This window comes from Balaenoptera ricei, chromosome 7 (genome assembly GCF_028023285.1).
Source record: "Balaenoptera ricei isolate mBalRic1 chromosome 7, mBalRic1.hap2, whole genome shotgun sequence".
Classification (NCBI taxonomy): Eukaryota; Metazoa; Chordata; class Mammalia; order Artiodactyla; family Balaenopteridae; genus Balaenoptera; species Balaenoptera ricei.
The window spans coordinates 17,742,370-17,763,517 of NC_082645.1; the positions used below are offsets into that span (position 1 = coordinate 17,742,370).

Consider the following 21,148-nt stretch of genomic DNA (forward strand, 5'->3'; position numbering starts at 1 on the left):
TGGACTTGATTGACTATTTCCTTTCCCATGTTGGGGAAGTTTTCAACTCTAATCTCTTCAAATATTTTCTCAGACCCTTTCTTTCTTTCTTCTTCTTCTGGGCTGCCTATAATTCAAATGTTGGTGCACTTAGGTCTCTGATACTGTCCTCAGTTCTTTTCATTCTTTTTTCTTTATTCTGCTCTGTGGCAGTTATTTCCACCATTTTATCTTCCAGCTTACTTATCCATTCTTCTGCTTCAGTTATTCTGCTATTGATCCCTTCTAGAGTACTTTTAAGTTCAGTTATTGTGTTGTTCATTACTGTTTGTTTGCTCTTTAGTTCTTCTAGGTCCTAGTTAAGTGTTTCTTGTATTTTCTCCATTCTGTTTTAGAGATTTTGGATCATCTTTACTATCATTACTATGAATTCTTTTTCATAGTAGTTTGCCTATTTCCTCTTCATTATTTGGTCTTGTGGGTTTTTATCTTGCTCCTTTGTCTGCAAGATATTTCTCTGTCTTCTCATTTTTTCTAACTTACTGTGTTTGTGGTTTCCTTTCCCTAGGCTGCAGGGTCATAGCTCCTCTTGTTTCTGTTCTCTGCCCCTGGTGGTGAGGTTGGTCCAGTGTCTGGCATAGGTTTCCTGATGGGAGGGGCTGGTGCCTGTGTTCTGTTGAGTGGAGCTGAGTCTTTTTCCTCTGATGAGCAAGGTGGTGTCAGGTGGTGTGTTTTGGGGTGTGTGTGAACTTAGTATGACTTTAGGTAGTTTGTGTGCTGATGGGTGGGTTTGTGTTCCTGTGTTGTTTGTTGTTTGGTGTGAGGCATCCAGTGCTGGAAACTGCAGGCAGTTGGGTGGAGCTGGGTCTTCGATTCAGATAGAGGCCTCCGTGAGAGCTCTTGGCCATCAATCTTCCCTGAGGCCGGGAATTCTCTAGTGGTCCAGCATCCTGGACTCAGTGCTCCCACCCCAGAGCCTCAGGCCTTACTTCCAGTCAGGGAACAAAGACCTCACAAGTCACTAATCCCAGCAATAAAGGGGATTAACAAAAGCAGACAAACAAAACCCTTGACAAATGGTAAAAAGTAAAATCAAACAAACAAAAGCAGAAACACGGAAACACACATACACACAAAAGAAACAAAAACAGAACCAAATAAAACAAAATCAAGAGAACAACCAAACAAAAGAACCCAAGAATGAAATTAAACAATTAAAAACAAAACTAACAAAATCACAAAACCAAAAACCAAAATCCAAGCAGAGTGCCAACTGAAGAATGAAGCAAAGAAACAGAATAAACCAACAAAAATGATAAAAAAAAAAAGAATAAAAAGGGGAAAGAAGACAGAACAACAGAAAAGCAATGTAGAAATAGAACTATAAAAAAATAAAATAAAAACATATTAAAGAAAAAAAACCCCCTAGACAACTGGTAAAAACAAAATCAAAACATCCAAAAACAGAAACAAGGAAACACACAGACACGCAAAAGAAACAAAAACAGAACCAAATAAAACAAAAACCAAAGAACAACCAGACAAACAGAAGAGCACTGAAACAAAATCAAACAATTTGAATCAAAACTAACAAAAACAGAAAACCTAAAAACAAAACCAAAGCAGTGTGCCTACTGAAGCATAAAGCAAAGAAAGAGAAGGAACCAATAAAAATGATTTTTAAAAAAAGGGAAAAAACACAGAACAAAAGAAAAGTAGAAATGGAAATATAAAAAAACATATATACAGGAAAAAGAAGAAGGACAAAGTAAGCGAAAAGAACACAGAACAACAGAAAAGAAAAGTAAAAATAGAAATATATAAAAATAAAAATAAAAAAGGTGTTATAAAACAAGAAGATCCCAAAATACTAAATTAAAAAAATACTAAAAAACAAGGCAGAACCAACAACAGAATGAATCAAAACATAATAAAATTAATAGCAATAATTATGTTTCCCTGAGGTCTCAGCTGTAAGTGTCCTTGCACACACCCTGAGCCACAGCCCACCTCTGCCTCTGCAAGAAGCCCTCCTCTGTCTCTGGGCTGGTCTCTGGACTTGCTGTGGGCCCTGTGGGGACCACTGAGACTCTGATCTGGCCCAACTCCTGTGTGTGCTGCCCCCAAAGTCCACAGCTGCCAGAGCCAGACTGTTTTCATTTGTGGGAACACTCATTGTCTACTCAGGTATTCCACAGATGCAGGGTTTACCTATCTGATTGTGTGGATTTAATCTGCAGCTAGTGCAGCTGATGAAAAGGTTTTCAGTCTTCTTCCTTAGTCACCCCATCCCTGGGGTTCAGCTTTGGTTTTATCCCCACCTCTGTGTGTGGTCCACCCATAGGAGTCTGGTCCTGAGGCTGCCTTGGAGCTCTTGGGTCTGTCCCAGTGAGGACAGGGTGCAGAGGTGGTCTGACTGCTTGGATTGTGGGAGCCCAGGTGGTGCCAACTGTGCAGGGAAGCTAGCGGCCATGGGCGCAAGAGTTATGGCCCTAGTGAGGGGCTTTTCTGGTGCCCGGTGGATGGCGCATGAGAGCCAGTCCTGAGAGGGCTTTTCCTATTTCCCCACAGCCAGCATGTGAGGGCCAGCTCTGATAGGGGCTTTTTTTATTGCTCAGCAGCTGGCACACAAGAGCCAGCCCTGATCGGGCTTCTTTTATTGTCATCGGCCGGCACTGGCAGGTGGGGAGAGAGAGGTTACAATAGTGGCTCCTCCCCCTGCATGTGACTCAGCAGTAGTGCCCTGCTTCTGTGGCAGTCCAGTCTTCCTCTGTAGGCATTCCCTGTTGTGGATTTCCTCCCTCCTGTCTCCTCAGTCTGTCTCCCCACAGCCAACAGCAGTTCTCACTCTGGGTCTGTTCTCCAGTCCCCATGCTCCAGCTACCAGCTCCCTTGTATACCTGTGAACACACGTCCCAGTCCAGGGCACCATAGGGCCATGGTACAGACCATCTGTGTAGTTCTCACTCTGTCCAGGCTGCCACAGATCAGCCACTTCACCCTCTTCCAACAGCCTCAAATGCTTCCCTTCTGTCCCAATTGATTTCCCCATCAGAGAGGAGGTTTCCCCATTGGAGAGGGGGTTTCCCTGAATTCGGGAATCTCTCCTCTGCTTCAGCTCCCCCGCCCCAGGGTGCAGGTCCCACCTTGCTTCCTCTCCTCCTCCTTCTCCCTTCTTTTTTTCATCCCACCCAGTTATGCAAGGATCTTTATAGTCCTTTCTGACTATAAAGATATAGTCAGAAAGGACTATAAAGATCCAGTGTCCAAGGTCTTCTGCCAGTGTTCAGTTGGTGTTCTGTGAGAATTGTTGCATCTATAGATATATTCGTGATGAATCTGTGGAGAGACATGAACCCCACATCCTCCTATTCCTCTGCCATCTTGACTCCCTCCTGTAGGTGTATTCTTGATGCATTTGTGGGGAAAGGTGAACTTTACATCCTCCTACTCCTCCATCTTGACTCAATTCTCTTTGATCCATTTTGAATTAATTTTTGTATATGGTATAAGGTAAGGATCCACCTTCATACTTTTGCATGTCGCATCCAATTTTCCCAGCATCATTTGTGGAAAAAATGGTCCTTTCTCCATTGAATAGTTTTGACATTCTTGTCAAAGGGTGCCAAATATGTAAGGGTTTATTTCTGGGCTTGCTATTATATTCTATTGTTCTGTATGTCTGTCCTTATGCCAGTAGTACCTGTTTTGTTTACTGTAGCTTTGTAGTAAGTTTTCAAATTATGAAGTGTGAGTTCTCCAACTTTGTTCTTTTTCAGGAATGTTTTGGCTATTTTGAGTCCCTTGAGATTCCATGTGAATTTCAAGATAGGTTTTTCTATTCCTGCAAAAGAGAATCTATTGGGATTTTTGTAGGGATTGCATTGAATCTCTAGATTGCTTTAGATAGTATTGTCATTTTAGCAATATTAAATCTTCCAATCCATGAACACAAGTTATCTTTCTACTTATTTATGCCTTAAATTTTTTTCAACAATACTTTATAGTTTTCAATGTACAATTATTTTGCCTCCTTGGTTAAATTCATTCCCAAGTATTTTATTTTTTATGCAATGAAATTGTTTTATTCATTTCCTTTTTGGATTGTTCATTGTTAGTGTATGGAAATTCAACTGATATTTGTTGATTTTGTATCTTTCAACTTGGCTGAATTAATTTATTAACTCTAGCAGTTTTCTTGTGGCTCTTTAGAATTTTCTATTTTTAAAATCATGTTGTCTGCAAACAGAAAAAATTCTACTTTCCAGTTGGGATGTACTTTATTTCATTTTCTTGCCTAATTGCTCTGCTAAAACTTCCAATACTGTGTTGAATATAAGGGTGAAAGTGGGCATCCTTGTCTTATGTCTGATCTTAGGGGAAAGCTTCAGTCTTTTTCCCATTGAGGGTAATGTTAGCTGTGAGTTTTTAATTCCCTTTGTCACGTTGAGGATATTTCCTTCTATTCCTGGTTTACTGAGTATTTTTATCATGAAAGGGTGTTGGATATTGTAAAATGCCTTTTCTGCATCAGTTGAGATGATCATATGTTTTTTTCCTTCATCTTATTAATGGCATGTATTGCATAGTTTGTTTTTTGTATATTGAACCATCCTTGCACTTCTGGAATAAAACTCACTTGGTCTTGGTGTTAATCCTTTTACTATGCTGCTGAATTCAGTTTGCTAGTATTTTGTTGAGAATTTTTGTATCTATATATTCATAAGAAATATTGGTATGTAGTTTTCTTGTAGTTTCTTTTCTGGCTTTGGTATCAGGGTAGTGCTGGTCTCATGGAATCAGTTAGGAACTATTCCCACCTCTTCAATATTTTGGAAGAGTTTCAGCATGATTAGTTTTAAATCCTCCTTGAATGTTTGATGGAATTCACCAGTTAAGCCATCTTGTCCCAGGCCTTTCTTTACTGAGAGATTTTTTTTATTACTGACTTAGTCTCCTTACTAGTTATAGGTCTATTCAGATTTTCTTTTTCTTCGTGATTCATTTTGATAGATGTACATTTCTAGGAATTTTTCCATTTCATCTAGGTTATGCAACTGGTTGATATATAAATGTTCATAGCATTCTCTTATTATCTTTTTTATTTTTATAAAATTGGTAGTGATATCCCCACTTATATTTCTGATTTCAGTACTTTGAGTCTTCTCTCTTTTGTTCTCAGTTTAAGCTAAAGGTGTGTCAATTTAGTTGAGCTTTTCAAAAAATCAACTTTGGTTTTGATGACTTTTTCCTGTTTTTTTTTTTTTTCTTCTTCTCTATTGTATTTATCTCCACCAAACTTTATTGCTTCTTTCCTTCTACTGGCTCTGGGTTAGTTTATTCTTCTTTTTCTAGTTCCTTAAAATATAAAGTTAGGTTATTGATTTGAGAGCTTTCTTCTTTTTTAATGTATGCATTGTAGCAATAAATTTCCTACTTAGCACTGCTTTCTCTGTGTCCTGTAAGTTTTGGTATATTGTGTCTCATTTTTATTTGTCTCAAGTATTTTCTAATAAAGCTTGCAGATTCTTTACTCAGCCATGTTTAATTCTGCATTTAATTTGCAATGTTTTTGACTTCTATCATATTCTTTGGATTTCTTTCTTGGAATTCTTCCTGTCAGCTATATTACCACTTGTTCTTGCATTTTGTCTACTTTTTTCACTAGAACTCTTAACATATTAATCAATCTTATTTTATAATCTTTATGTGATAATTCCAACATCTGTGACTGGTTCTGGCAATAGCTTTGTCCCTCAGACATTGTTTCCTCTTGCCTTTAACAGGCTTTATAATTTTTTGTTGAAAGTTTGACATTGTATAGGTAATAGGTACTGAGGTAAATAGGCTTTTAGTGTGAGGATTTATGTTAATCTGGCTAAGAGTTGGGCTGTTTTAATATTTCTTGTAACTATAGGCACCAGAGGCTTCATATTACTCTAGTGGGCTTACTTTTTCCTCCCTTCTTGTCTTTGTGGCGTCCCTTTGTTCTGATCTTTAGAGAGAGTCTTTGTCTTGTAGCTCTTTTAGTTTTAATCCACAGTTCTTATTACCGGAGGCTTATTAGTGTGGTGATGGTGTTAGTCGGGAGGGAGAGAATGTGTCCTTATCTTCTAAGCTTCTAATCAGTCTCAGTCTTTTGTGGGCCTGTGACCCCAGGGTGGGGTTAAGCCTTCCAAAACCCTAGTCCCTTCTGGCCCACCATTTCCAGTTTTGTATTTTGGAGTCCTCTTCTGGTTAACTGTCCTTTTCTTTCTATCTTTCTTTCTATCTATCTTTCTTTTTCTTAAGTGAGACAGGAAGGCTGGAGATGACTGGGGTTGGGTGGAGTGCCTTCCTTCAGCTTGGAGAAGACTTCAGAATAGCCCCCTGGGGAAGCCCCTCCCCTTTACATAGGCCTGTTAGGGAGAAGGTTATGGAGGGTTTCACAATGGCTACTCTTCTCCCTTTGCCAAGTCCATGAGGGGGTCTTTTGTCCTCACCCTGAAAACACAGTGTGGTTCCTGGAGGAAAGCCATGAAAGTGTGGGCCCCCCTTTACTGCCCAGCCCCTTATAGCTTCTTATTCAGCCTACAGCCACTTGTCAAAACTACTCCTTAACAGTTCCTACCAGTTCTTTGGCATCTTGCACCAGGTCTTGGTTGCCTCCTTTCTCTGGATGCACCTTTGCCTCCAGGCTTCAGAGGAGTTATTTGCTCTGTGACCTCAGTTCTCTGATGAGTCAAGGAAAGTCATGGATTTTCAGTTTGTCCACATTTTTCTTGTTGTAAGGATGGGAATGACAACTTACAAGGCCTTATACATAATAACAGAAGAACCCACCTCTCCCCTTCCAAAGATGGTGGTGTGTAGTATGTTTGTATGAGCATGGAACCCAGGCCATTAACATCAGGCCCTTAGGTAGGTGGGCATTGGGGTGGAGACATAGAAGCAGGATGCACTGTTCATTTTAAAAAATGCATCTTTTCCTTGTTAAATTTCACTTTTATAGTTTGAAGAGGACTTTCAGAGAGAACATTTAGGAGAAAAAGGAGTGAGTGCAGCATTGTTTGTAACAGCAAAAATGGGAAATAACTTGACTATCCATCAACAGGAGAGTGTTTAAATTACTTGCCACCTACAGGAGACTGCTGTGCAGCTGTTCAAGAGAATGGAGAACCTGCGTGCTCCTGGTGCCTCCTAAGCTCAAGGACGACATCTGTGATACGCTGTGCAGTAAGAAAAAAGGTTCAAGTCCATGTGTGTTTATGTCATGGGCAGAGAAAGGGTCTGAGGACACATCCAATGTTCAAGAAGGACAGGGAAGAGGAGGCTCTGCACTTGGCATTGTTTGAATTGGTTGTAGTAAGTGGGTATTAATTTTGATTCAAAACAACAGGGGGTAAGGGAGGAATTGGAGGAGACTCACTTTTCATTGTTCTCCCTTCTGTGTCATTTGAGTTTTGTATTCTGTATATTTGTCCCCATTTCATAAAAATAAATAAATAAATAAGCAAACAAACAAATAAATAAAATGAAGAGCCAGGAAAGGTAAGAAGCACCCCCAATGTAGTTTGCAGGCACTTCTGCAACCTGTGCTGGCCTTCACCTCCTTCTTCTTTCCAGCACCTTCTCCTGCTCTCTTCCCTGCCCTCCTGGTCCACCCTGCTGTAGGACCCAGGCCTCCCCCAGTTGGGAAGCTGCCTGGGTAACTTCCTATTTTCTAACTCAACCTCAGAAGGTTGGAAGGGCGGAAGCACAGTGCACAGGCGCCAGGGTGAACCCCAGCTCCCCCACCACTGTGTGACCCTGGCACAGCTGTGAGCTGGGGACAACTGGACCTACTTCTCAGGATTTTACTTTACATGGGAAAAATCTCCTATAGCCTCTACAGCCACGTATGAATGAGAGCGCTAGAAATTGACCAGAGTTCTGAAAATGCCCCAAGCAGGTCTCTTCCACACCCATCACTGGGTTAGGCACCTGTCTCAAGAGCTGGACCCTGAGGTTCCCCTCTTCCTCCCAGTGGGTCACCTCGAGGACACCCTTGAGGCCTGTGGAGCCCAGTCAGAATGGCATTGCCTGCACCCATCTTGCTGGGGAGGGCAGCCTGAGGGGTGGGGCGCAGAAAGAGAGATGGGCTGAGGGATCCTTGACTCAGTGCACACAAGAGGAAGATCACACAGCCTCTTTCACTCTCCCAGCAGGGCGCCTAGCAGACCACTGCTGGGACTGCTCCCCAGATTGCTGAGTGAGAATCTCTACAGTGCTGGGATTGCCTAAGATGCTCCCCAGAATGAGAGCCACTGGGCAAGATTTCCTCCCAGTAGGCATGGCCCTAGGTCCTTGTTTCTGCTGCCCTGCTGCTGGGTCACCGTGCACCTGCTTTGAGTCCTGGGTCCCCTTTGGCACTCTCCTCCTGACCCCAGGCCCCTCCTGACCTGGACCACTTTGGTTCCTGCTCTTCCCAGTGCTCTTGGACTGGGCTGGCTCTTCCACATCTCCACAAGTCAGTGTGTCACATCAAGGAAGTCACTTCTGCCAGGTTAAACCCAACTCTGCTGCTCTCTAGACACAAGGCCCACAGGCAACAAGAAATCAGAAAACTTTTGATATTTCATTCTTGCAACAGTATTTACTGAGCACTTGCTCTGCTTAGGTGCGGTACAAAGTAACGGAGATGCACTCCTGGCACCCAGAGGCCCCAGACACCTGTGCCCTGAAAGAAGGGAGGAGGGGAGGCTTCGAGAGGGGTGTTCATGGCAGGAGCCTACCGAGAGCTGGGCCCTAGGAGTTGGGGTTCAGCTCCAACACCATCAGTCCCACACACTGGCCGAGTGTGTCATGGGCAAGCCATGTCCGCACCCTGGCCTCGGCTTCCATGTCAGAAACCAGGGGAGCAGCTGCATTCCGGTTGCTGCAGGGATGCCGCGAGCTACTCCACATGTCACCTGCTCACATCTAGGCCCAATAACGCTGTTGTGACCGCTTGTGGCAGTGCTGGTAGGAAGGGTCAAGTGTGGCTTCCCAGGAAGGCTGGCCCTGACCTTCCTTGTGTCCTGTCTCGATGGGCCTGGTCAGGAGCCCTGTCATGCCCTTTTGAACCTCCCATGTGCTGCATGCATCCTCCGCACAGTGGGCCCCAGGAAGCAGTTGTTAATGAGGGCCACGGAGCATGTTCTAGCCTGAAACAAAGCCTCAGGCAATCAGGAGAGGCCCCAGCCTGTGGTCAGCTTGTCAGACTGCATCCCTCCATCTGGAATTCCTCCCTCATCACTGGGCCCGCCCCCTTTCTATGCTGGCCTATCTTCTAGAAACAGCTTCATAGCTGCCTGTGGCATACTCCCCCCCCCCACGCCCACCCCCACCCCCGCCTGGCACCTCACCACAACAGGGCAGCTGAGGCAGGATCTAATCGTAGGGAACCCTGGCAAGGGGCTGGCTGCTGGCCTGCTGCCCTGAGGCTGGCCAAACAGACACCTGCCCTTCCTGAGGTGCGAGCCACCTTTCCCTCTGTGATTCTGAATGTTTGGTGCTGTGCACATGTTGTGGCTTTCGAGGGGTTGGAGGATACAGCCTCATTCAAAGGTGAGCCTTCCTGAAGCGGGAGGCTAGAATGCTTGGCAGCGTGGAGGGCAAGAATGGCAGTGTGGAGAATCAGTCAGCTTCTTCCCCAAGACCATCTTGCCACCTGTTGCTCAGTTAGAGAGTGCAAGCTGGGGGAAATCATTGTTTGGATGGGATGCTTTGTGACAGAGAACACCCATAGGTCAGGTCTGCAGGGTCTGGCCAGCCCTGGCAAGGTTGCACAGGAATGCATGGCATCTGCTGGTTCAAGGCTCTTGCTGAGATGGCTGGTTCTGCTTCTGATTCCCTCAGAGAAGCCCTTCAGGGTCCCGTAGGTTGTGGCTGCTCATCCTGGGGGTGGGGAGCAGGCTGGGGTGGGGCGAGTGGGCACTCCCAAGCTCATTTGCAACCCCCTATCCCCTGTCTCAAGCTCCTACCCCTGAGCCTCGGACCCCCCACTCACATTTATGACTCTCAACCCTTGTTCAGAGTTATCAGCACAATATGTACCCTTTATAATATGTACCATTTCCATCCCATCAGTTTCAAATCCGAGCTCCTCTCTCTGACATGCTGTATGAGGAGTGGCCAAATGTGGCTACTTCACATCTGGGTTTAGATGCTTCATTTTTTGGTGGGGAAATTGGGGAGGCACATTTTGAGAGCACTAGCAGCTTTGCAATTGCCCTTGGTCTTGGGCTGCCCAGGACCTGTTCTGGCTGAGCTGGTGGGTTCAGCTATGGATGCCTCCATGTTAAAATGCCCCGCCCCACTTGCCTGAGTCCTGCCACCCCCTCCCCCCCAATACAGTCCTCACATCAGGGACAAAGGGTGGAGATTTGGGTCTTAGGCTCTCCTGAATGTGACCACAAAGACACAAGACTGTTCCAAAGGTGGGTCTCAGCCATGCTGGCCTGGGAGCTCCTACTTCCTGCTGGTTGCAAAGGATGCCCTCATGGTCCAAGAAGCTGCAGCGGCTTTCTGGGGCACTTGCAGAGTGGGCCCCCTCCCACTGGCTGTTGGAAGTGAGGGCCAGAATTCCTGGCAGGTGATCCCAGGCAGCAGGACTGAGGGGGCTATGGGTCCAGCTGGCTCCTGTGTGCAGCCTGCTCTATAGCCCTTGAGCTGAGCTGCAGAGGCTGGTCCTCCACAAAGGCCTGGGCCTGGGCATCCAGCCTGGCGGGCTCCACCCTGATCTGGCTCAGGTCCAGAATGCGGCCTGGGCACCTCTGGTCCTGTGGGCTGTGGAGTGGGCTGGCCAGGGAGGGCAGGCCACGTATGTCAGCTGTGCTAGGGAAGCTGTTAGGCTGTTTCTGTGGCAGAATGTCAGGGCCCCTGGCCTGAGGCTGCCCGCAGAGCCCGCTACCTGTGTTCTGCCTTGGGGGCTGACAGTCTGGGTGGATCTGTAGGGCTGCCACCTGGGCCACACAGCCTGTCAGAGTGAGCTCTGAATCCACAGTGCTTCCCCCAAGACCTGGCCTCCAGGGACCTTGGAAACACCCCAGGTTCCCAGGCAGCCTGGGCTCCTGGGAGCCAGGCCAGGCAGAGGGGTTTGGAACCTTGTTTTTGCTGGACGTGTTGGTTGCCACGGGGGCTGCAGACCCCACAGAGGAGAGCGAGCCTTCAGGGTGGCCTTGTGTCCCTCCTTCCTCAGAGACCTGCACACACTCCAGAGAGGGGTCCCTGGATGGAGAGCTGGTCCCCTGCTTGGCCCCCGCTAGGACCTCGCTCACTCCAGCAGGCAGGCCCTTGGTGCCCGAACATGCCCACAGCTCCCGCCTGCTGGGTGCTGAGCTCACGGAGGTCCTACCTGCATCTAAGGCCCGGGTCCCCCCGTCCTCCAGCTTCACTGGACCCGGGCACACCTTCTCAGAGCCAGCTCCTGGCTTCTCCACCAGTCCTCCCGGGGGCGCCGCAGGCTCCCTGGGGGCCGAGGCAGGCAGGGCACGGAGCTCTGGGCTCCGGCGGAGCCAGTTGATAATGCCCATGGTGATGGCAAGCTCGGTGTCGCAGAGCTTCAGCAGGCACTCCTTGCCCCTCCAGGAGCTCTGCAAGAAGCTCTGGCTGAGTAGGTCTGGGCCTGGAGCGGCGGCCAGGTTCTCTTCTGCCCCCACGTGGAAGCTGCACATGGACAGCGGGGCTCCCAGTGCCGGCCCCGACAGACTCTCAGACACGCACAGGTCGTCATCCAGGTTCGGGCTCCCGGGGCCCTCAGTGGGGTCATAGAAGAGCTCGTAGAGGGCATCTCCGCTGTAGCTGTCCCGGGGGAAGGCGGCTGCGGGTGTGCCTGGGCTCGGGGCCTCCTTCTTGTCCTCCTCGAGGCCTGGTGAGAAGGAGTCATAGTAGCCCTCGTCGCTCGTGGACACAGATTCTGGCCGCTCGCTCTTGGGGGTGCCTGTGTCTATGGAGCTGGCTTTGGAGCCGCTGTGGGGGTCCCTGCATGGGCACAGGGGGAGCTCAGCAAGCCCAGATGCATCTGGCCTGGGCTTGTCTGTGTCTGACCCCTGGGGGCCCCCCAGCCACGGACCTAGCAGGGCGCGCTGTTGCTGCCTCACCGAGTGATTCACACGGTCCCAGAACTTGTCAAAGTCAGACATCTCATTCTGGGCAGGCGATGCCAGCTGCTCTACGCTGCCCTGGCAGGGGCCCCTGGAAGCCATGGAGTCAGGGACCTGGGATGCCTGGGCAGGGCTCTCCAGGCCCTCATGCAGCTCCAGGGATGGCACTGAGCTCTCGTCTGCAAAGATCTCCCCGCAGCCGGTGAGTGAGTCAAAGCTCTTGAGTGAGGCCACATCCTCACACAGGGCCCTGCAGAGGTCAAAGGAGGAGTCGGGCAGGAACTCACTGTCAGACAGGTCCTGGCACAGGCTGTCCAGTCCCAGCCCCTCGCCCAAGGGGAAGCAAGCTGTGCCTTGCTGCCCTCCAGACTCTGATGGGCCTTCAGGGGAGGACAAGCTCTTCCCCTTGGTTGTCAGCGAGGCCAAATTCTCAGTCTTGTTTCTGCGGATGTGGAATAGATTCCGAAAACATTTCTTGGGTCGTTTCAGGGAAATTCTCTTCCTTGGAATGCTCTTGGCCACAGCTGGTACAAAGGGCATCTGGGGCACAAAGTGGCGGTAGTCAATCATGCGCTGGCTCCTGGGGGGCCCTGGGAAGCTTGCACTGCCCACCAGCTGCCCTGTAGCTGAGGCTGCCCTGTCAGCCCTGGGCACACTGTCGTGAGTCTTGCTCTTCTGCACCGGTTTGAAGGTGGTCCCACAGAGAGCTGCAGGCCCCCCATTGGTGTCTGGCTGGGCCCCCTTGTCGGAGCACCTGTCATATCCTTGGGTGCTGGGACTGACCTGGGGGCCCCTCTCACTGTGGGGTCGCTGCTGCCCTCCTGGTGAGACTGCATCCTCCGTGGCCGGGGCAGTGGCTGCTGGATCTGGGGGTTTCTCATGGTCAGTCTGCAGGCTAGATTTGATGAATGTCTTTCCTCTCTTCAGCTCCATGCTGCAGTGTCCCTGCTGCTGTGGAGGAAAGAAGGAGGCACTCGGTATCCAAGATGGAGGCCTGTGGTTCTAGAAGACCTGTGTTTGCCTCCCCCCCACCCCCCACTGCCCACATGGGCATGGGAGCTGAGCTCTGACATCTGAGCTTGGATCCTCCATAGAGGCAAGAGGAGAGGGAGATGGGAACTGCCCCACCCACAGGCTTGCTGCTCCAGCCTTTGTAGATAACTGATAGCCAGAGAAGTTAAGTCATGTGCTTAAAGGCAGACAACAGGAGACAAAATGAGAACGTACTGGGGTCTGGTACTCCTGTAGCTGTGATCTTGCGACTCCCTCAAGCATCCTTTCAGAGCTTATCTGGGCAAGTTAGACTTCCATGCCCAGGACTGGCACTCTACCCACAGCACCATATCGTTAGGAGGAGTATCATGGCCCTTCTGAGTGGATGAAGCAGAGGACTCAATAAATAAGTTGCTTCCTTCATGCAAGAGACAAGGAAACCCAAGCCTACTTCCTGGGCTGGGTGCAGTGGGCCATGTGGGCATGGGGGGAGGGAAGACACATGCATGCCTTCCAGGACTGCTGCATCTTTTTGAGGAGGGAAGAGTCAGTCTACACAGAGGCCATCAGGCAAGGCAAGCATCAGCCAAGCATCTCATGGTGCACGAGAGCTTGCGCAGGGAGAAGAGAGCAATGTGGCAGAAGGCAAAAGGGAGGAGACAAGCAGGAGACCCGGAACAGGCAGACTGGCCACACACAGCACATCATGAGCTGAAAGTGCAGGCAGGTGTCGTCTTTTGTGCACGTCCTAACTGTAAACATTGCTACCTGGAGTGCCATCCAGAGAAAGGTTCTGATGCCCAGTCTGAGTTCAATGGGAAAGAGTGTTGGAATCGCTTATTGATGTTTGTCCTCGGTTTGGGAGTGGGAAGGTGGTAAGGGTGTTAACAACTTGATCATCCTTGCACAGCTGGGGAGTTTGGCCTTACCCCCAGTCAGGGAAGAGCTATGGAAGTCTTCTGAGGGAGTGGGTGGAAGCAGTGGCATAATGAAGTTGACGGTCTGAGACCATTTATCTGATGTCTGAGTGGAGGATGGACTCGAGGTTCTGAACAGAGAGGATTCACAGGAGGAAGCTAAAATGGGCCACGTATATGGAGATAAGGTCTAGATGGAAACTGCAGTTCTAAGCATGAAAAAGAGGGGTAAAGTCATAGGGTCTTTCAAAGGAAGAAACACCAGGATTTAGCAACTAAATAAAGAAAGACAAGCAGGCCAGAAGTCATAAACACTGAGGCCGGGATTCATGCCATGAGGGGGACCATAGGAGTGGGAAAAGTCCAGAAAGTGGAGAGGATGAGAGGTGAGCAAAGGCAAGGAAGGGACCTGTGTTAAGAGCTGGTTTGGGGGAGAGGAGCAAGGGTCTAGTTTTAAACGCATTGCCTTTGGGGTGAGTTTGGAGACCCACAAGACCACATCGAAAGAAGGCAATGCTATATCAGTTAACAAAGGATGTCACAGTCATCAGCGATTGCAGTCCTCCAGTGTGAGCCGGTGAGCCCTGAGGAAACTCAGGAAGGAAAGAATACCTGCCATCTAGCAGCCATCAGACTGCAGCCACTCCCATGATCAGCCCTCAGGAAACTCAGGGTGTGAAAACACAGGATGCTGGCCCCAGGTAGCTGAGGTGCATATCAAAGGAATGATTTCAGTGAGCCCAGAATCTTGCATCTTCCCATACACAGAAAAGTGCTAAATTCCTTAACTTGGGATAGCTGGTTTTCTTTAATTAACAATAATTTTTTGACGTTCAGACTACCTGCCCTTTGTTGCAAAACTTCTATATAACCTCACTCCCCCCCTTGCCTCCTCGGAACGTTTGTCTCAGGGTTACTTGAGATGCTGCCTCCTGGGCTTGAAGTCCTAAATATTCCCGCCAAATAAAACATAACTCAAAAAACAAAAAAAGAAGAAGAAGAAGAAGGCAGTGCTGAAGAGCACCCCCTGAGACCCCCCCGCCCTGGTGTGTTGTTCCTCACAGGTACCCCGCTCCCAGGCTCCATCTGCCTCACTGTCTCCGCCTCTCCTTGGCAGTGAGGGACCTGCCAGTTGGTCCTCTGGCTGATTTCTTGGGCTCTCCATAAGGAGTGCTCCATAGGGAGCACTGAGATTCACTCTCCCTCACTCCCCAGTCTGCGAGGGAGGAATAGAGCAGGTGGCAGGCAAGTGGCTTTATTGGCCTGCATGTCTTTCACACCCACTGCCAAAGAGGCCTCCCAGTCCCCTCCGGAGAGTCTCGGAAATGCTTCAACATGGGGTCCTGGAGGCGGGCGGAGGGGCTGCCTCCAGGCCCAGCTGGCAATGTTAAAGCCAAAGAGGATGAAAAGGGGTGGCAAAGTTGGCACTGCAGAGACTCACAGGGCAAGTGTCACGGCCTCCACCACACTCCCACCTGTGGGCAATGCTTCCTCCCCTGCAGAGGAACACCTGGGGCCTTTGGCCAGAGGACAGTAGAAGGAGCAGGCACCGTGTCAGGGAAGGCTGCAGAGCCCAGGCTTGCCTCTGGCTGCAGTTCAGCTCTTGGTGGCAGCATCCTGGACAATGAGTCAGTCCCTCAAGCTGCCGTTCTGCCTCCTGCCAGGTGGCATGTGCCCAAGTCTTTCCCACCCTGTACCTGCAGACCCCATTTCCACTCCCCACAATCTTTTGTAGCCTAGCTCTGATGGGTTTGGGTACACACAGCATAGTGGTTACTTTCTGGGCTCTGGAGTGGGAAGACCTGTATCTGAGTCTTTGTTCCATCTACCTAACCAGGCAGAGTGCTTGGCCCATAACCTTATAAGGGACATACTACTGTAACCCCCATTTGATAAAGGAGAAATTAAGGTGCAGAAAAGTCAACGGATTGGCCCAGGTCACACAGGTGGTAAGTAACAGACCTAGGATTTGAACCCAAGCCTGTCTGATACTAAACATGTGCTCTTAACTGATAGACATTCTATGAACTAACAGCTCAATCTCCCCTTCATGGGAAATCTAAACATTGAATAATAAATGTGGTTTTGTGAGAAATTTTGGAAAGCATAATGAAAATGACGATTAAAAGCAAAAGTATAGCTCACAAACTTAGAAAAATTGTAACTGAAGGTAGTATAATTTCTATGGCAAGAAATTTTGGAGATATTCATTATGAGATTTCTATTGCATTTATTTTTTTTTCCATGTTTTAGAAAAATCTTTTTGTTACTGTACTTTGGGAAATAACTTCAACCAGGCATGATAAAGATTATTTCACCGTGTGCAGAATTTTGCAACTACAGAAAATCAGATGGTTTATTTGATACTGATCTCTATAAATAAAACTACTAGTTTCTTAATTCTTGGAATAGTTACTGATTTAAAATCAAATTCTTGGAATAGTTACTGATTTAAAATCATGAGCAGTTGGAAATTTCACCACACTCTAAAGTTGGAAAATGGTCTTTCAAAACAGCTGTCATTGCTATAGGTGTTGGGACCAAATGTCACTAATATTGCCAACGCTATTTCCTGAGTTCATTTAGCACTTTGCACGTTGTTAGGACAGTAAGCACTAAGGCCCAGAACAATGAACCAGAGACTTGCAAAATACTGGAGCAATCAGGTGAAATTCAGTGTGTGTTCAGTCCATTCAGTTTCCATGTTAAAATATTTCACCAGATCCTGACTCTTTGGAAATGTGGGGTCCATATGTGACACGGGTGGGAACTCTCTGAGAGGTCAGAAGACCCACTGCCCAACTGGAGTCAAGCTGAGTAGTCATCTTTCATGATAATTCTCAGGGGCACAGTGGGATTTATCTGGACAGCCAGGCGCTGGCATTCTCATTTCCTGAGGGCAAAGGCTGTGTGTCCAGGTTCTCAGTTGCAAAAATGCACAATCTGCCTTGTAACCCTGTGGTTAGACACCCTCTTTGTGGAGCCTGAGAGATACTCCCTCATCATTTGCCAGCCAGGGAGGCCAATTTTCCGTTTTAACAGGTCACTCCAGTTGTGGGTGAGAATGTAAAATAGGAGCAAGAGTGGACACAAGAGGGCAGGTTAGGAGCCAGAGGAAGGTCCAGTGGAAAGAAAGTGGTGGCAGAGACTTCCCACGTGTGAAAGCTTACATATCAGCATCTTACACAGAGCATGCACATGCATACGAACTTACTGCAGATTGAGCAAATGAAGTAATTCCACTTGCTGCTTTTCTACATTATGACTAACTTTAGCTCAACTGCCTAGAATTTTCTTTTCCTTTTGGTAAGGTAATTCTATGTTTTTCTTTCCTTTTTTGAACATTAAAATGACCAGGTATTTCATGGAGCAAAATAAAAACCTTGGAGCTACACATGTGCAACAGAAACAGTTTGGAAATATAAAAATTTTGACTAATAGTTTTGGTATTTACCCTGCCTTCTCCTGCCCCACCCTCAATATCCAGGAAAATCACAAACATGAAACACAAAGGGGTGAATGGTGATAAGAGAGTAGGGACCTCTGAGGGGAGCCCCGCCCAGGGACATCCTGGACATTGGGGTGGAGAGGCTATGTATGGGGCAGTAGTTTATCTCTGTAATAGGCTGCCTTGTCTAAGCCAAAACCTTCAGGGTGATGGAGTGAAGGCCACTTTAGGGAGGGACAGCCTCTGTGTTCTGGGATGGGTGTGGGGTGGGGAATGAAGCAGAAATAGAATCTGCAGTGTTTAGAACATCACCAATTCACCCAGCCCCCACGCTGGGGAGACAAAGGGGCCTTTGGGGAGCGAAGGTCCCGGTCTACTCTTTCTAAGGGAGTCTCTGGGCGTTCCTGGCCTGCCCAGTGGAGAAAAGATGGGTCTCCGGTCTTACTCGTCCTTTCCCAGTACCCGCATCCGAGGGGACAAGGTTCCCCCCTTCCCTAGCCCAGACCTTTTCAGGTCTGGGTCATCGCTCCCAGACCCCGCATCACGGAGTGGACAGAGCGCAGACACTGGTTCCTCCTCTCCGCCCGCCCATTGCGCGAAAAACGTACAAAAATTTCCAAATCGCTGCCCTCCTCCGCTCCACGCCTACATCCTCGGGGCTTTGGCGACTTACCGCTGGGGCCTGGAGCGTCGCAGGACGCGGCCTGGGCAGGTCCGGGAGCCGCGCCCGATCCCGAGCTGAGCATTCAGCACCACGGTCAGCTCCCGGCGCCGCGCGCGCCAGCCCGGACCCTGGGAGGCCGAGGGCCGGCTCCCTCCCTTCGCCGCAGGAGGGGCTGGGAGGCCGCGGCAGGAGGCGGGCCCGCAGGGGTTTAGCCGCCGGAGGGCAATCGGGCCGGGGCGGGGCGGGGCCGGGCAGAGAGCCAGTCGGCCGCGTAGGCGCCCCCGCGCAGTAGCGGGCGAGGCGGCGCGCGGGGCCGGGTGGGGACTGCTCTGGCAGGGCCGCCGCCCGGACCTCGCTCGGTCTCGCTTTGTTCGTGTTTATTCCGGTATCTGCCTCCGTGCGTCTCTGCCCCCCCGCAGGGCTGTGGTTCTGCATCCCTCAGGCCCAGCCTCTTGGGCTCCCCAGACTGACAGCCGCCCAGTCGTCTCCCCTCGCCCCCGACCGTATTCCCCCGCCGCGGTCCGAACTCCTGAGAGCGCGCAGGTGTGGGTGCCCCTACCCCCCACAGCCCGCAGCGCCGGGGCACGTTTATCCAACCCTCTCGGAAGGGCCGAGTCACGAGCCCTCCCCAGGATTCGGAGCGGGTTTGGAAGAAGGAGCAGGCCCATCTCGAGATGCGGGGCAGAGTCTCCAAGAGCCTTCCTTACAGTGTGCCTTTCTTGGGCCCGATTATATTATTAACGGGAAGGAACGAGGTGCTCCCCTCACAGGTACTCACGGTGTGGCGTCTGCCGGTGCTGTGGCCTGCCGCAGTCTTGCGGGAGGGGCACAAGTGCTGTGGCACTCTCTCCCCGCTGAGCTGAGGAAGGAGGGTCTGCACGCTGGGAGCAGGAATAAAGTATGGAGTAAGCAACTCCGGGATGGCTCGGAGAGAAGTGCCAGGAGCATGGGTGAGGGGCGGAGCACAGGCAGGGCTGGTGGGGCGGGGCGGGGTGGGGTGAGGGGGGAGAGTACAGGCAGAGAGCGCTGGGAGGAAGAAGGAAGGAGTCTTGCAGTCCAGGCTTGGGCTGAGGCCCCAAAGAGGTCGAGGCTCCGCGGATGACGAAGGCCATTCCTTTCTTTGAGCCTGATGGGCTCCCTCCCTGTTCCCATTTCCAAAAGAAAAATCCCCTGGATACAAGACGTCCTTCCTTGGTCTGGGCTGGCTTTGTCATAAATCAGCAGCCTTCTTCATCATCAGTCACCTTGAGATCGTCCCGCCCCAGTCGCCCCAGTCAAGAGCAGCTCCGCCGCAGGCCCCTCCTTCAGCGAGGATCACCCACCACCTTTGGGTGAGGCCCCCTTCTTGCATTTCTTGGAGTTGAATCGTCTTTCTACCCAGTGACTGACTCACCGTCACCCCAGATGTCCTCCCTCCCCCCATGTTGATGGTATAGTCCTGACCTTTCCTGGCAGTTTCTGGCCTTCAGAGTTCCCAGAATCAATTTCGCCCCTATTACGTAGAAACACAGGTGGATCTGTGCCTCATGCCACATAACCCTGAATCAAGTGTAGGATCCCCTAGACTCCACAGTCCTCACCAGTTTAAGTTAACAAAGATTAGCCTCTCCTATTACGGTCTTCCTTCTTCCGCATTACAGCATTACAAGAACAAATTTTCCCTTAACTTTTTCCATTGAGTGATAATTGGTCTAGTCAATGCTCAGCTTGTCACCCTTTTGTCAGTGAGAACTATTCTAAGCCATCTACTTCCTCCTTTTAGACAGTTTAAAAACATCCTTATTTTGGGGTATAAAAACCCCAAACAAAAACAAACTATATATATATATATATATATATATATATATATATAACATATAAATATATATTTATATGTAATAAACAAACTATATATAATTATATATTATATATAAAATATATTTATATATATAAATAAACTATATATATACACACACACATATATATAATTTTTTTCCCCAAGACATGGGATCTGGTCTTCTCCAAGGACCCCTGGAAAGACCTTTCACACCAAGATTTCCCAGTTTAGATATTACTGAAAGATTTTTTCTTTAAATTGTTTTAATATAAACTTACTTTATGTTATTTTTGTAATACACTGACTTAGTTTTCTCATCTGCATTTTCACGCTGTGGCTATAACCCTCTTCTTTCCTGGCATGGGCTCTTAGGGTTTTCCGACCTGGTCTCCCAGGTGACTTGATTGACTGGAGGATCTCAGGCCCCCTGGCCACACCCCTTGCCTTCTGACAGACCCAGAGGATTTCACTTAACTGTGAGCACAAATTTAACAACAGCCTATGATGCTGATCTGGCCAGCTGCATCAGTAGGTGTGCAAAGCTCCAGGTTTGCAGCCTGAGAACCCAGTTCCATGTGGGGCCCACATCTGAAGGGACTGGGAGGTGAGGGGGTGGAACCCCACACCTCTGTGGAAGTCTGGCAGGACTGGGACTGTCAACTTGGGGAAGAACATGCTTCAGGGGCCACAACTTGGAGAAGGTGGCTGACCAGGGAGGAGGGCCAATGGCTCCAAGGATGGGCATGGCAAGAGGCACTCTAGGACTCAGGTCAGTTCCCCTGCAGCAAGATGTCCTCCCCAATCTCAAACAAACTAGTGTGAGGGGTACTATCAGATGAAGTGGCTATGGCTATGGCTGGATGGTTTCTTGTTCTTTTACATTTATCTATATTTTAAAACATCCATCTTAAAAAAAAACTGAACAGAGTTTCTTTTTCTTTTTCTAAATTGTGGCAAAATATACATAACAAAATTTTCAATTCAACAGTTATTAAGTGTACAGTTCGGTGTCATTAAGTACATTACATAGTTGTATACCATCATGTTTACCTACTTCCAAAATATTTTCATCACCCCAAATAGAAACTCTGTACCCATAAAGTGATAACTACTCATTCCTCACTCCTCTTAGCTGCTGTATTCTACTTTCTACCTGTATTCTACTTTCTTTCCCTGTGAATTAGACTCTTCTATGTAACTCATATAAGTGGAATCATTCAATATTTG

At 48.7% G+C, this 21,148-nt stretch overlaps 1 protein-coding gene across 1 annotated transcript in view; it reads right to left on the reverse strand.

The window, feature by feature from the left end:
* Positions 1 to 13,016, reverse strand: part of AMER3 (APC membrane recruitment protein 3) — a 92,282-nt gene extending 79,266 nt beyond the window's left edge. Inside the window, 2 exon segments of the mRNA XM_059927087.1 lie at positions 10,303 to 10,598; positions 10,600 to 13,016. Coding sequence (XP_059783070.1) covers positions 10,303 to 10,598; positions 10,600 to 13,016 — 2,713 coding nt within the window.
* Positions 13,017 to 21,148: the final 8,132 nt, after the last annotated feature.